Genomic DNA, 12,767 nt, shown 5'->3' on the forward strand with positions numbered 1-12,767 from the left:
CTTGTCTGTTGAGGGGTGCGGACAGGCAGGAGGTTGTCATCAGTGTGAGAAGTGCCGGGACAGGGTGGTGCTTTGAGAGCGCACAAGAAGAGGAGAGAAGGTGCGTCAGGGAAGACTTCCTGGAAGAGGTGGGATTCAAGGGATGACTAAGGAGGAGTGAGAAGGTGTGGAGGGAGCAGCATGGTCAGTAGGGACCAGAGGGGAACAGGAGCATGGCACTCTGCCTCTAGCAAAGCCAGCATGCACACAGGGCACTGCGCAAGTTCATTTTGTGTCATTATTGTTCCTTCATGGAGAAGGCGATGATGATAAGCTTCCTGGTCATTCCAGGCTGCTCATTCAGTAGACACAGGAACCTTGGAGAGGTCACATGGATGCTCTGAGCCTCGGGTTCATCCTCTGATAAGTAACTGCAGGCAGTGATGCCTTTGTCATAGTGTCTCACAGATAATTTATGTTAAATCACCAAAAATAGGGCTTAGGACCCAGAACACAATATTCATTGAGATGGGGTTTTTTACAAACCACCTGCCTGATCATAATCTGTTGTTATACAAATGGGTATGGGATCTTTAAGATTTTTTTTTCCTAGGAAGGCCTAGTAGAGAGATGGACCTATATCTCTGTGTATAAAGCATGAGTGGGGACTGTCACATTTGCTCTGGTTCAAACAATCCCAGGTAGATTTCCCTGCAATTAAGAGAATTTGGGTAGGAAGGAAGAGGCCATTTGGTTGGTCTCAGTGCCAGAAAGAAAGAGGGAAAGAGAAAGGAAAAAGGAGAAGTAGGAGGGAAGGAGCATAAATTCAGGAAGTTGGGGATTCAGCCCTTCAGTAAGCAGCAGACCCCATCTTCCAGCCTCTGAGGTACTTGATCCAAAGCAAGATGATTTTGTTTGGAAGAGTTCAGGCTCCTCGTGTGGTGTAGAATGACAGTAGCTAATGGGACACAGTCACTCCTGTGTAGTTTGTCTGGGCATCTCTTCCTGGAACCAGTAAATTAATCTGTGTAATACAATAAGCATTCACTTGGCCTTAGTTACTATAATTTGATTGAAGTCGCAATGAAGGCTAGAATTTTATATATTAGCATTTCTCTCCCCTTTCCTCAGCAACCCAGCCCCTCAAGCATAGCCAAGAAACCCTGGGACTCCTCAGAACACAGCTGGATAATCATGGATATTCTCCACCCCCTAATCCATGCAAAAATCCTTCTACAGCATCCCTAACAGGCTCGCATCTGGCTTCTGCTGGGATCTTCCCAAAGACAGGGAGCCCACCATCTCCAACAGCTTACTGCACTGTTAGAAGGCTCCAGATGCTAACCCATTCTTCCTCATGTTGAGTTGAAATCCCCGCTTCTGGAAATAATCCATTAATCTGAGTGCTGTCCTTTGGAGCAGTGAAAAATAAGGACACCCCCTGTGGTCCCCAACAACAGGGCAGATAGTGTCGCTTCCATACAATGTGTTATCCAGAAACATGTAACTTTCCCCCAGGCACTGTATTTATAGCAGGCTGCTTTTATCATCAAGAGTGCCCTGCTCCACCTCAGGGATTTTTTTTCAGATAAAAGAAACTCACCTTTTTAAATGCAAGGCCATTAAAATATACATTGTTATAGATGTTTTATACTTTCCAATTTGGATGGGAAGTACATGCCCTTCCTCAGTAACCAAAGTGTACCAAACTCAATTTACAATTTGCAGTGACTAAGGTTGCACTGAGTGGGCTGAAGGGGCAGGAATTGGCCAGAGGAGGGAAGATGCTGTTTATCCTGGCAGGAAATGGCCTCGGACTGTTTGCTGCTTATTCTGCAGATTTCATTCTGACAGCTGTCACTTTCAGTTCATCAGCTTCAGAATAGCCCTTTCTGGACTCACCACCCTGTGCATCCTTCCTCTAGCAGCCAAAAAAAAAAAAAAAAAAACGGGAATCCAATAGTCAAAGTCCAATGGTAAAATAATTATCTACTGTCATGTTAGAAGTTAAATTATGAAACATAACATCTAAGGCGTGGGAAAAAAAACAAGACCGGACATCACTGAGTTTTCACATTTATATGTAATTGTAAGTCAGTAGACAGTGTCAGCAAACAGAGTTTTCTTTCATTTCTTTCTTTATTTTGGCTTTGCTGGGGCTTCACTGCTGCTTGGACTTTCCTCTGGTTGCCCTGAGCAGGGGCTACTCTCTAGTTGCGGTGTGCAGGCTTCTCATTGCAATGGCTTTTCTTGTTGTGGAGCTCAGGCTCTAGGCCATGCGGGCTTCAGTAGTTGTGGCACATGGGCTCTGTAATTTCGGCTCCCGGGCTCTAGAGTACGGGCTCAATAGTTGTACACAGGCTTAGTTGCTCCATGGCACGTGGGATCTTCCCTGACTGGGGATCAAACCTGTGTCTCCTGCATTAGCAGGCAGATTCTTTACTACTGAGCCACTAGGGAAGCCCCCAGCTTAGAACTTTCTTATCCCATGCCCACAGCAGACATCACTAGTTGATGACCTCACTCAGCCATCTGGGGTCAGCCCCAGACTCAGAATCCTCCCCAAGACAGCACGCCAGTGAACCAGTAACAGTTTCCCAGTGATGACACGAGATGCCGAAGCCTACTGGGGCATCCACGCCCTATGCCTTAGTCACTGTGTTCTCTCCTGCCTTGGAAGTGCTCTCTGTGCTGCTCAAAGAGCTTTCTCTGTTTCTTCTGGCCTTTGACAATTAGAGATTTCCTGCAGAGAAAGTAAAGAGGAAATGCAACTTTCTTCTTCACCACAATCAAGGGAGGGAGGCATTAACAAGTCACATTTCACAGAGAAGAAAGCTCAGAGATGAGTTACGTGCTCAAAGTCAAGCAGCTCCTACATGGTGGGGCCGTTATTGGAAACCAGGTTGCCTGACTTTGAAGCCATGCTTCTCAAGTGAATGTAGATCCCTATTTAAAATTAACAGAAGATGGACTGCCCTGGTGGTCCAGTGGTTAAGACTCCGTGCTTCCACTGCAGAAGACATGGGTTCAATCCCTGTTTGGGGAAGTTCCGCATGCCATATGACATGGCCAAAAAAATATATTGTTGTTGTTTAGTCACGAAGTCATGTCAGACTCTTGCAGCCCCGTGGACTGCCAGGCTCCTCTGCTCATAGAATTTCCCAGGCAAGAATACTGTAGTGGGCTGGTTGCCCTTTCCTTCTCCAGGGGATCTTTCTGACTCAGGGATCAAACCTGCAACTCCTGCTTGGCAGGCAGGTTTTTTACCACCTAGCCTCCAGGGAAGCCCCAGAAAGACATACATAATTAACATAAGAGGAACTACAAGTCATTCAGTGATTCTCCTAGCACCTTTTAGTGTGTATCATTTTTCTTACTCTTTTATGAGCCTGCAAGGTGGTTATTATTAGCATTACTTTTTAGAGGAGGAAAAGGAGGCTCAGAGAATGGAATTCAGAGGATAGGTTGGCAGCAGCTCTGGAACTGGTGTCAAGCTGAGTGGTCATTTTTCAACGACTGAAAACACTCCCCAATCTAAAGTTGTCATACCTTCCCCAACCCCCGCTCCCCATCTCCCAGAGCTCTTGCTTCTCATTTTCTCTGCAGCTCTTATCACCAATCAATGATTATATTCTGGACTTATTTATTTTTTTGGTTATATCTCTCCAACTAGAATGTAAGCTCGGGGATCGCGGGGCTGTTTATCTTTCATTCATCAGTATATCTTTATGCCTGTAAAAGACTGCCTGGTATGTGCTCGATAAATTTTGTCAAACAAATTAACTATTACAAGTCCTTGTCTTAAAGTATTTGTGGTGCTCTGGAAGGATCCCTGTACTTAAAAATCAGAAAACCTGGCCCTAGGACTAGATCTGCACCTTCAAATGTAACTCTTGCCTCCCATGAGCTTCAGTTTTCTCACTTATAAAATGGTCAATAAATAAACCGAGCCCAGGCTGGGATGAGGGCTCAGGGGGGTAAGGTGTGAGCAGGGCTGCAGGGTGCAGGAGGTCTCGTTACTAGTGTTGACCAGAAATCTCATTCTGGACACCTTCCCATCCAGCTGCTCTGAGATCTCTGCCTCATCGCTGAAATGAGGGCTTCCAAGTTCAATGCCCTCGTGCTACAAGGGTGATGGGCTGCCTGCAGGGTCACATACCCAGATGCTGAGCTCACTAAGAAGGAAAGAAAACGGCAACACCATGGTTTAATGAGAAGTTAAAAATAAGACACATATAAACAGATCCTACAAACCCTTTACAGCATCACTGCACGGCAGTTCCAGGGAACAGATGGCTCTGTAGAAACAGCTGTATCCCCGAGAAACCCCAGAGAAACCCCGGAGTGCATCATTGCTCTCACATGCGAGCCGCGTGTCACCAGCTCCTTCATCACGCAGTGGGCAGAGGAACCCAGAGTGGATGGCACTCAGAGTCCCATGACAGGTTGCTCAAGGCTGGCCTCCAGTGACCCTCCTTGGCATGTTAAATCTCAGAGCTGAAGCATCTCAGTGTTTGCCTGGGTGGCCAGGAGAGGGGATGAAGAAGGAGCCCAGGGTCCAGAGACTCACAGGGCCACGGGCACACACCCCTCCTTCACACCCCTAGTCTCTGATCTATCCAAACATCATCTGTCCAAACCTGCCAAGTGCTTGACTCTCCCACATCTTTGTCACAGACCTCTGCCTACTTTTACTTTGGCCCTAACTGGCTCCTTGCATGAAACATAAGAGGAAAGCTCTGAAGCAACATTGCCTCGTGTAAAATGGTAGGAATACTCCCTATGGGATTTCAGGCCACTCAAACTCTGTGCCTCAGTTTTCTCATCTGTAAAATGGGAATCAGGTAGCACTGTTCCTACCTGGTAGGCTTGATGAGGGCTAAATACAGAAAGATAAGTCAGGAGCTTAGGTCAGTGTAGCACATAGCACACCACCACCCTTCCCTCCCCAGCTCCCTGTCATTTTATTTGTATTATGAATACACAGTTTTTACAGTCGCTAACTCACTTCTTTATTCCCCCAACCAGACGGTATAAGCAATTTAAATGCAGACACTTGGGTTCATTCCACATTCCTAGCATGGGGCTTGGCATAAAATAAGGGCCTATTAATTGTGTGGGATGTTCACGTTAATACTGATACCTGGGAGGTAGCAGACCATGACATTTTCTTCTTTATTTTCTCAGAGCCTCGATCAGTGCTGGGCAGATGTCTCTGAACCTTCACTGAATGGTCCTGAGCCCATGCCTCTCCCTTCCCATGAAAGAATGAAAGTGGCCCATGGTTTGGTTTCCTTGGAAGACAGTGTTTTGGGTTCCTGGAACTTTGATCATTACTATACACAGCAGGCAACCAGTGAACTGGTAATCTTTTTCTGCCTGTCCATGTGGTTTAATAAAATTTAACTGCTTCATGGAAACCACAGGGAAGAACCATGAATGAGGTTCCAAGAGATGTGTTAGGGCCCCAGCTCTTCTGAGCACATCCCTGGTGCCTCAGTTTCCTCATCCGTCAACTGAGGGCAAGAGGGTAGCCCTCCTGGTCTCATACACTTACTGGGAGGGACAGATGAAGAAATGGATATCAAGGCTGCTGAAAGCGAAAGGTGCTGAAAGTGTAAAGCAACACTCCTGAGTGTTATTTTATCCCGATGTTTCTACCCATTGTCCTAAGGCATCAGAAGGACACGTGTCACGAAAAGGGGTGGCCTTAGAGACTTCTGAATTGGTCTGCTGTACTGTCTTCATCACGTACTCAAAGAGTTCAAGTAAGCATGTTAGTTAAGGGAACACAACTACTTATAAAATGGGCTTGGCAGGCTGGAAGTTTATGACTCACACAAAGTCCAAGTGGGTGTTCCTAATTGGCAGGTGGCTCTTCTCCATGTTCAGGGTCCAGACTCCTTCCATCTTGTGGCTCTGCCCTCCACGGAGCATCCTCCACTAGGCGCTCTTGCTTTTGCATGAGACAGTCTTAAAAATGGAGCCTGTAGTAGCCAGAATCTACCCACGTTCTACTGACCTGAACTTGGCCACTTCTCTCAGCCTGAGCACCAAAGATCTCTGTCACCAAGGGGGACACATGATTCAGAACTCTACAGTCACTGAACCATCTAGCATTAGACCCAGAGGTTGATGAACAAGGCATTGCAGTGACTTTATTACGTACAAGAACTTGGAGGAAATACCGCTAGTTGTGAATCTCAGCTGCTCTGTTCATTTACTGTGACCTTGACTAAATGGCCAAACCTTTCAGATGATGATCATCTTCGTCTGTAAAACAGGACTGCTGGTGGTCCCTGACCCATGTGAGTATTAATGAGGAAGTGCCTGCAGTGCTCTCAGCACTCACCTGGCCTGGTGAGCACATGATCCTTGCAACCCAAAGTCTTTGTCCTGCTCTCGAGAGAAGTGACTTGCTCCAGGTCACATAGCAAATGAGGGTCAGAGAAGTCAGGCCTCATTGCCCACTGATCCCCATAATCTCTCCATGTAGTTTTTCCTGACTTTGAGCAGAAGTTCAGAGGCCAGAGCCCCAGGACACAGTTCCTATCCCTCTAGAGTCCGTAGGCATGACAGCCATCATCTCTGGCAGCTCAGGGGTCAGTCTAGGCCACTGTCCTTAAGGATGGGAAGAAATAAATGCAAATGGCTTAAAGGCCATTTTCCTTTGAGTCCAAATTTCCCTGTGCCTCAGCTGGCTGCCCAAAGAAGCAATTTAGCAAATGCATTTTATCTCAGGAGGGATCTGTCTTTTGTTTCTGCAACTTGCTGGTTGGGAAACCCCCTGCTCCCCGCATGACTGGAGTGTGGAGTGGGGGTAGCATTCAGACCTGTTAACAAAAGCCACACCACCGTTGCCCTCCAGCTCAGCATCTCCCTGGAGATATTACCTGGATGTGAAGGAGACAGGTTTCAAGCTGCTGGAGTCTTCTCCTTGGGATCAGCCTGAAATCCCATCAGCCATGCAGTCAGCAGTGAGCAGTTCTAGATTAGAATTTGAAAAGGAACATAATGCAATCATAATATTTCTGAGGTGTGTGTAGCACTCTACAGTTTACAAAGCACTTGTACATGCATTAGCTCATTTGAGAAAATTGCAGGGAATTACTTAAGTACAAAAAGTATAACAAGGCCAATAAAATTCATCTGTGAATCCTCCACTCAGAAAAGAGCTTGGTTAACATTGCAGTGGATTCCCTTTGGTCTGTTTCCGCCTGGTCTGTCTCTTTGCTGTGTTGTGATCATACTGCAAATGCATTTTTGTGGCCTGCTTTGTTCACACTGCATGTTATCTTCCACCAGCACATCTGACCTTCACATCCATCCCCCAGGAGAGAAGTAATTGTGTCGTGAGATGTCCCTGGTGTGAAAGGTCTGAGGGCTGGATTCACAGTCCAGACTGCTGCTCTCTAGCTGTAATTGGCAGGTGACAGACACTTTCTGGGCTTCATTCAGTTTCCTCCTTTGTAAAACAGAGATCTGTGCTGAAAACAAAGCAGTGTGTCTGATTTAGCACTGCACCTGGCACACCGGAGGTGCTCAGTCCACATTAGGACAGAGGTGCGAAGCACCATGTTGATAATTAATATTAAAACTCAAGAAAGGCATTGGTTGGTACAGAGTCCCAGACTCTAATGTATGTCTAATGTCATATCCGCTGGGCTCTCCACAGCCCGCTGTGTGGCTGGTAAACAACACTGTTATAGATCCTAGCCTTTAAGCATTGTGATGGTTAAGGGTGACCTTGGGAAGTGGCTGCCACTGAACCACATTGGTTCCATGCGGTTCCTAGATGGAGGCTACTTATCCCCCAGGACTGCTGGTAGACCCTCTTAGAAAGTGACTCTAGAAGCACTTTCATTGGCCACTGTTCCCTTTCTTAACATGCTATGAGTGGCTATGAGTATATCCACTAGAGGCTTGCTGGGCATACAAGAATCAGGGAGGAGTCCTGTAGGCCAGGAGACATTGAACTTAATCCTGCAGTCAGAAGGGGTCACCTGGCTCCTAGGGCCTTAGGCGGAGGGAGAATTCTAGTTTCCAGCCTTATATCAGTTAGCTCCCCTGTTGGCATAGGGGGAACTTTCAAATAGGCAAGGACATCAAATTGGTCTTGAGAAGCTGAGGAATATCCCTGACTGCATCCTTTCTAAAGGTTAAAAATGTTCAAGATAGCTGAGCATATCTCAAAAATCACTGGATCACAACTGATTACCCAAGTGGCCTTTGGGAATGTATGGGAGCATTTGGAGTTATACTCAGTCATCTGGAGAATGCTACGATCATTTATTGGGCTGGGGCCCAGGAGGCTAGCAGCCCTGTGTTGTGTGGGACAGACTCGTGTGATGAAAGTGACACTATCTGTCGTCTAGTGCTCAAAACCCGTAAAACCTCAGTGGTGTACAGAGAGAAGCGTGAACAGTGAGAAGTGCTCGTAGAGGCAGCTGACCTTCGCCAGGCTTACTCGCGTGATGGGCAGCCGGGGAGACTCCACTCTGTGCCATCTGTCTCACCTCCCAGCAGGCCAGTCCAGGCACTTTCCCAAGAAGCATGCACTTCCTCTTGAACCTGATCCCTCACGGTTGGGACATCACTGCTTCCCCTCCATTCTGTTTGCCAAAGCAAGTCACAGGTCCAGCCAAGGAGGTTCAAGGATTGGGGAAATAATCTTTGCCTCTCTAGTAGGCAGCACCAAGAGTCACATGACAAAGGGCAAGGATATGGGGCAGGGGAAGTGAAGAAATCGGACCATTTAACGCAGTCAGCTGTTAGAGTACACATCTTGAGAAATAATATCATAGTTTAACCCAGCGGTTCCCAACCTTTTTGGCACCAGGGACTGGTTTTGTGGAAGACAATTTTGGACTGAGCTGGGGTGGGGCGGCGGTTTCAGGATGGGTCACACATTACATTCACTGTGTACTTTATTTCTAGTAGTATTATATTGTGATAGATAATGAAACAATTACACAGCTCACCATACCATAGCATCAGGGGGAGCCTTGGGCTTGTTTTCCTGCAACTAGATAGTCCCATTTGGAGGTGATGGGAGAGTGATGGGTGCCGCTGTAAATATAAATGAAGCTTTGGTTGCTCGCCAACCGCTCTACCCTCACTGTGCAGCCTGGTTCCTAACAGGCCACAGACCAATACTGGTCCAGGGCTTGGGGACCCCTGGTTTAACCTATCAAGGCAATGGTCTTAACTGATAGAAATCATATGAAAGTCATATGAAGCCGTAGAAGTCATATGAAGGTCATAGAGAAGTGAGTGAATGTATTTTTTTATTGATTACCACACTGTTGGTTTGGAGATTTTAAAAAAATATTTATATATATACACCTTCTTGGAAAAATGTTCTATTGTATTCAGCTATTAATCTTAATAACTCTAGCCATGTAAACTTTCATCCATATTCAACTATGTATCATCATATAATGGACAAGGCTCATGTAACAGAAAAAATATTGGAAATAACCATGTGAACTTTGGCAAATTGTTTTCTTTCAATAAATTTTATTGAAATACGATTTGCATATATGCTAAATCCCCCCATTCTAAGTGTACATGTATTTTCACAAATGTGTGCTCCCATATTACCATCACCCTGATTGCGACATAAAACATCCCCATCACCCAAAGAGCTTCTCTCCTGTCTCTTCCCAGCCCTTTCATTCTGCTACCGCATATCCACTGGTCTGATTTCCAGTGGATATCGAAGTTTTCATATCCAGTGGATATGAACTTTTCTATTGAAGTTCATTAAAAAACTGGAGTCTCCCCAGCTCCCCAGCTTTTTCATTGCAATTCTTCACCTGTAGAACAGGTATAGTCACCTCTGCCTGGGAGGGATACTGTGTACCAAACATCTGTGTATCAGCAGATCTGGAAACCTGCAGATCTGCATGTGTTTATGTTGGATGCTAAGTTCCTCCTTTCCTGTTAGTGGGACAGCTCACTCTTTCACTAGTTGGTTAGGAAGGAGGATAGAAGAGCTAAGTGAAGGAGTCCTACTGGCAGATTAATGAAGTAAAGGATCTCAGAGTACCAGAATAGGAGAAAGAGAGAAAAGCAGGAACTGAGACTGATTGAACTTGGATGAAATTAAAGGAGGAGATTTTTTATTTATGGGATTGCTTTTCCTTTCCAGTACATGGTATAGAGTTTTAAGTCTGTAGCTCTAGGGAGAGAAAAGCATCAGGTCACACAAAGGTACTGTTCAGTTTGGTTTTCATTACTCTGTTCTTTGACAGTTACCACCTGTTGTTTGAAATTGTTGTGCTGGGTCATCAAAGAAAATGTTTTTTGTTTTGTATAAGGAGTTGTGGTTGCTTATCCACTTGTCAGTGCTGCCAGCATCACTCTCAGCTCAGAGGGTCTCATTCCTCAGATGATGAGGCAGCTGCCCTCTATCATCACCTCTTTGAAATCAGATTATATTGCAGAAGAACATGAAGACAGGATCCTGTCCTTCTCTGACTGGCCGATCAACAAGGTCCAGTGGATAAGAAACTCAGGGAAGGACAGGGCACAACAGGCCAACCCCCTTGGGGATTTCCTTCTTGTTCCCAAGCCTTCTTTCCTATCTTTCAGCTCCAGAAGCAGCTCTCAGAACTGGACGAGGATGACTTGTGTTATGAGTTCCGGAGAGAGCGGTTCACCGTCCACCGAACCCACCTGTACTTCCTGCACTATGAGTATGAGCCCGCTTCAGACAACACAGACGTCACCCTGGTGGCTCAGCTCTCCATGGACAGGTAGGCAGATGGACCCCACTGCCCACACAGTCTCCTCACAGCTGCCCTTCACCTGGAGAAGGCAGAAATGGCCCCACCAGCTTGGAACATGGAAGCCTGCTAACACAGGGCCTAGTCTTATCCCTTCTCCAGCACTGAAAACCAAGGGCTCCTGTATGTTGATGATGCTGGTTGTTTTTGAGGATGGAGGAAGAACTGATTCTAAAAAAACAGAGTTCTAGTCAAATTACCTCAAGGAAAAGGGGAGGTGTGTTATAAGGAAACACCTGGACTGGACCCACAGTTGATGTTGGAAAGCAACTGCTACTTCTTTTCTTACACATGTATTGATGCAGGGATCATTCTTAGAGCCTTTATCAGGAAGTACTGCTGTGGTCCCTACCCTCATGTGGCTTACAGTCTATTGCACTGATTCTCAGCCTTAATTGGGGACAAATCAAATTACCAAAGGAGCTTTAGAAAAGAAAATTCATGGTCCGGCTCCATTGCAAACTAGTTCAGTAAGCATCTTTGTGAAGACCTTGCATCATTTTAGGTTTGCCGTGTGCATCCAGTATTGCTAATATAGGGCTAGTAAATAGTTAAGTCAAACAATTAACATTGTGATAAGTGCTTTGAAGGAACAGTGATCGATATTAACAGTGTCAAGTGAGGGACCTTCTTTAGGTGGTATGATCAGCGGGAGGTCTTTCAAAGGAGGGGACATTTCTGCAGAGACTTGAGGATAAGAAAAGAAGTCAAGCATAGTGGGGGAGTGTGAAAGTATTAGTTGCTCAGTCATGTCTGACTCTTTGTGACCCCATGGACTGTAGCCTGCCAGGCTCCTCTGTCCATGGAATTCTTCAGGCAAGGATACTGAAGTAGGTAGCCATTCCCTTCTCCAGGATATCATCCCAACTAGGGATAGAACCTGAGTTTCCTGCATGGCAGGCAGATTCTTTACTGTGTGAGCCACCAGGGAAGCATATGCGTTGCCAAAAAAAAAAAGAAAAAGTTTTCCAGGCATTTAAAATAGCAAGTGCAAAGGCCCTGTGGTTGGAAGAGCCTTGTGTGTTCAGATACCCTGATAGAAGACCAGTGTGGCTGAAGCATCACTTGAGAGGGACTTGAGATGGAAGCTGCATGAGGTTAAGATTATAAACATTCAAAACTCATAAAATATTTGGGTTTTTTTCTAAACGTGATGGGAATTTATTGTAGACATTTACACAGAGTTTTTGCTTTGGTTTATGTTTTTGAAAACATCTCTGGCTGCCAGGAGGTGAGTGGATTTAAAGCCTTTCAGGGTTATGCAGTTTTTCTATTTCTGGCCACCCTGTGTGCTTCCTGCCCACCTCTGCTAGCCAGCTTCCTCTCCAGTTGACACATGGTGTGCAAATGGCTGCCCTGGCCCCAGCTTTCTCCATGTCATTCCCTCTTGACTCCCATAGTTAGGAAGGGAGTTTGATGGCCTTATTCTGTCCTTGAGCCACTTTGGAGATGCCTGTGGATATGATTTCATGGGGTGGTTTTAGGAGGAAATAAGTTCATGCCTTTAAAGTGCTGAGGACAGTACCTGGCACACTTAGTAAGTGTTCAATAAATGTCACTTATGATTAGTCACGAGTGATTGGAGAATGAGCAAAATGAAGAAACAAGCACTGGGGCACAAAATGGTTCACAGACAGTAAGCAGCCTGAGAGTCCCAGAGAATGAGGGGGGACCTGGCCTCCGGAGGTATCCGGGAATGATGCATGTTGACAGTAGCTGTGGAGGCGGTGAGTCCCACTGCTTCTTAGCAAATGACAGCTCGTGTAATTAAATCGCTTCATGGCTAGTGTCCTGGAGATTCAGACTCCAGAACACCTGTGCAGAACTTGCTGGCCATCGTTCAGTTGCTAAGTTGTGTCCGATTCTTTGCAATCCCATGGATTGCAGCACACCAGGCTTCCCTGTCCTTCACTATCTCCCAGAGTTTGCTTAAACTCATGTCCATTGAGTTGGGGATATTCTCTAACCATTTCACCCTCTGCCACCCTTTTATCCTTT

The 12,767-nt window shown here is 45.9% G+C and overlaps 1 protein-coding gene across 4 annotated transcripts in view; it reads left to right on the forward strand.

Moving 5' to 3' along the window:
- Positions 1-12,767, forward strand: part of LARGE1 (LARGE xylosyl- and glucuronyltransferase 1) — a 609,925-nt gene that overhangs the window by 557,488 nt on the left and 39,670 nt on the right. For all 4 annotated transcript variants that reach the window (XM_070370200.1, XM_070370202.1, XM_005898334.2 and 1 more), the window contains one exon: positions 10,576-10,739. In XM_070370200.1, the coding sequence (XP_070226301.1) occupies positions 10,576-10,739 (164 nt within the window). The remainder of the gene's footprint in view (positions 1-10,575; positions 10,740-12,767) is intronic.

The sequence above is a fragment of the Bos mutus genome, chromosome 5 (assembly GCF_027580195.1).
Source record: "Bos mutus isolate GX-2022 chromosome 5, NWIPB_WYAK_1.1, whole genome shotgun sequence".
NCBI classification, from domain to species: Eukaryota; Metazoa; Chordata; class Mammalia; order Artiodactyla; family Bovidae; genus Bos; species Bos mutus.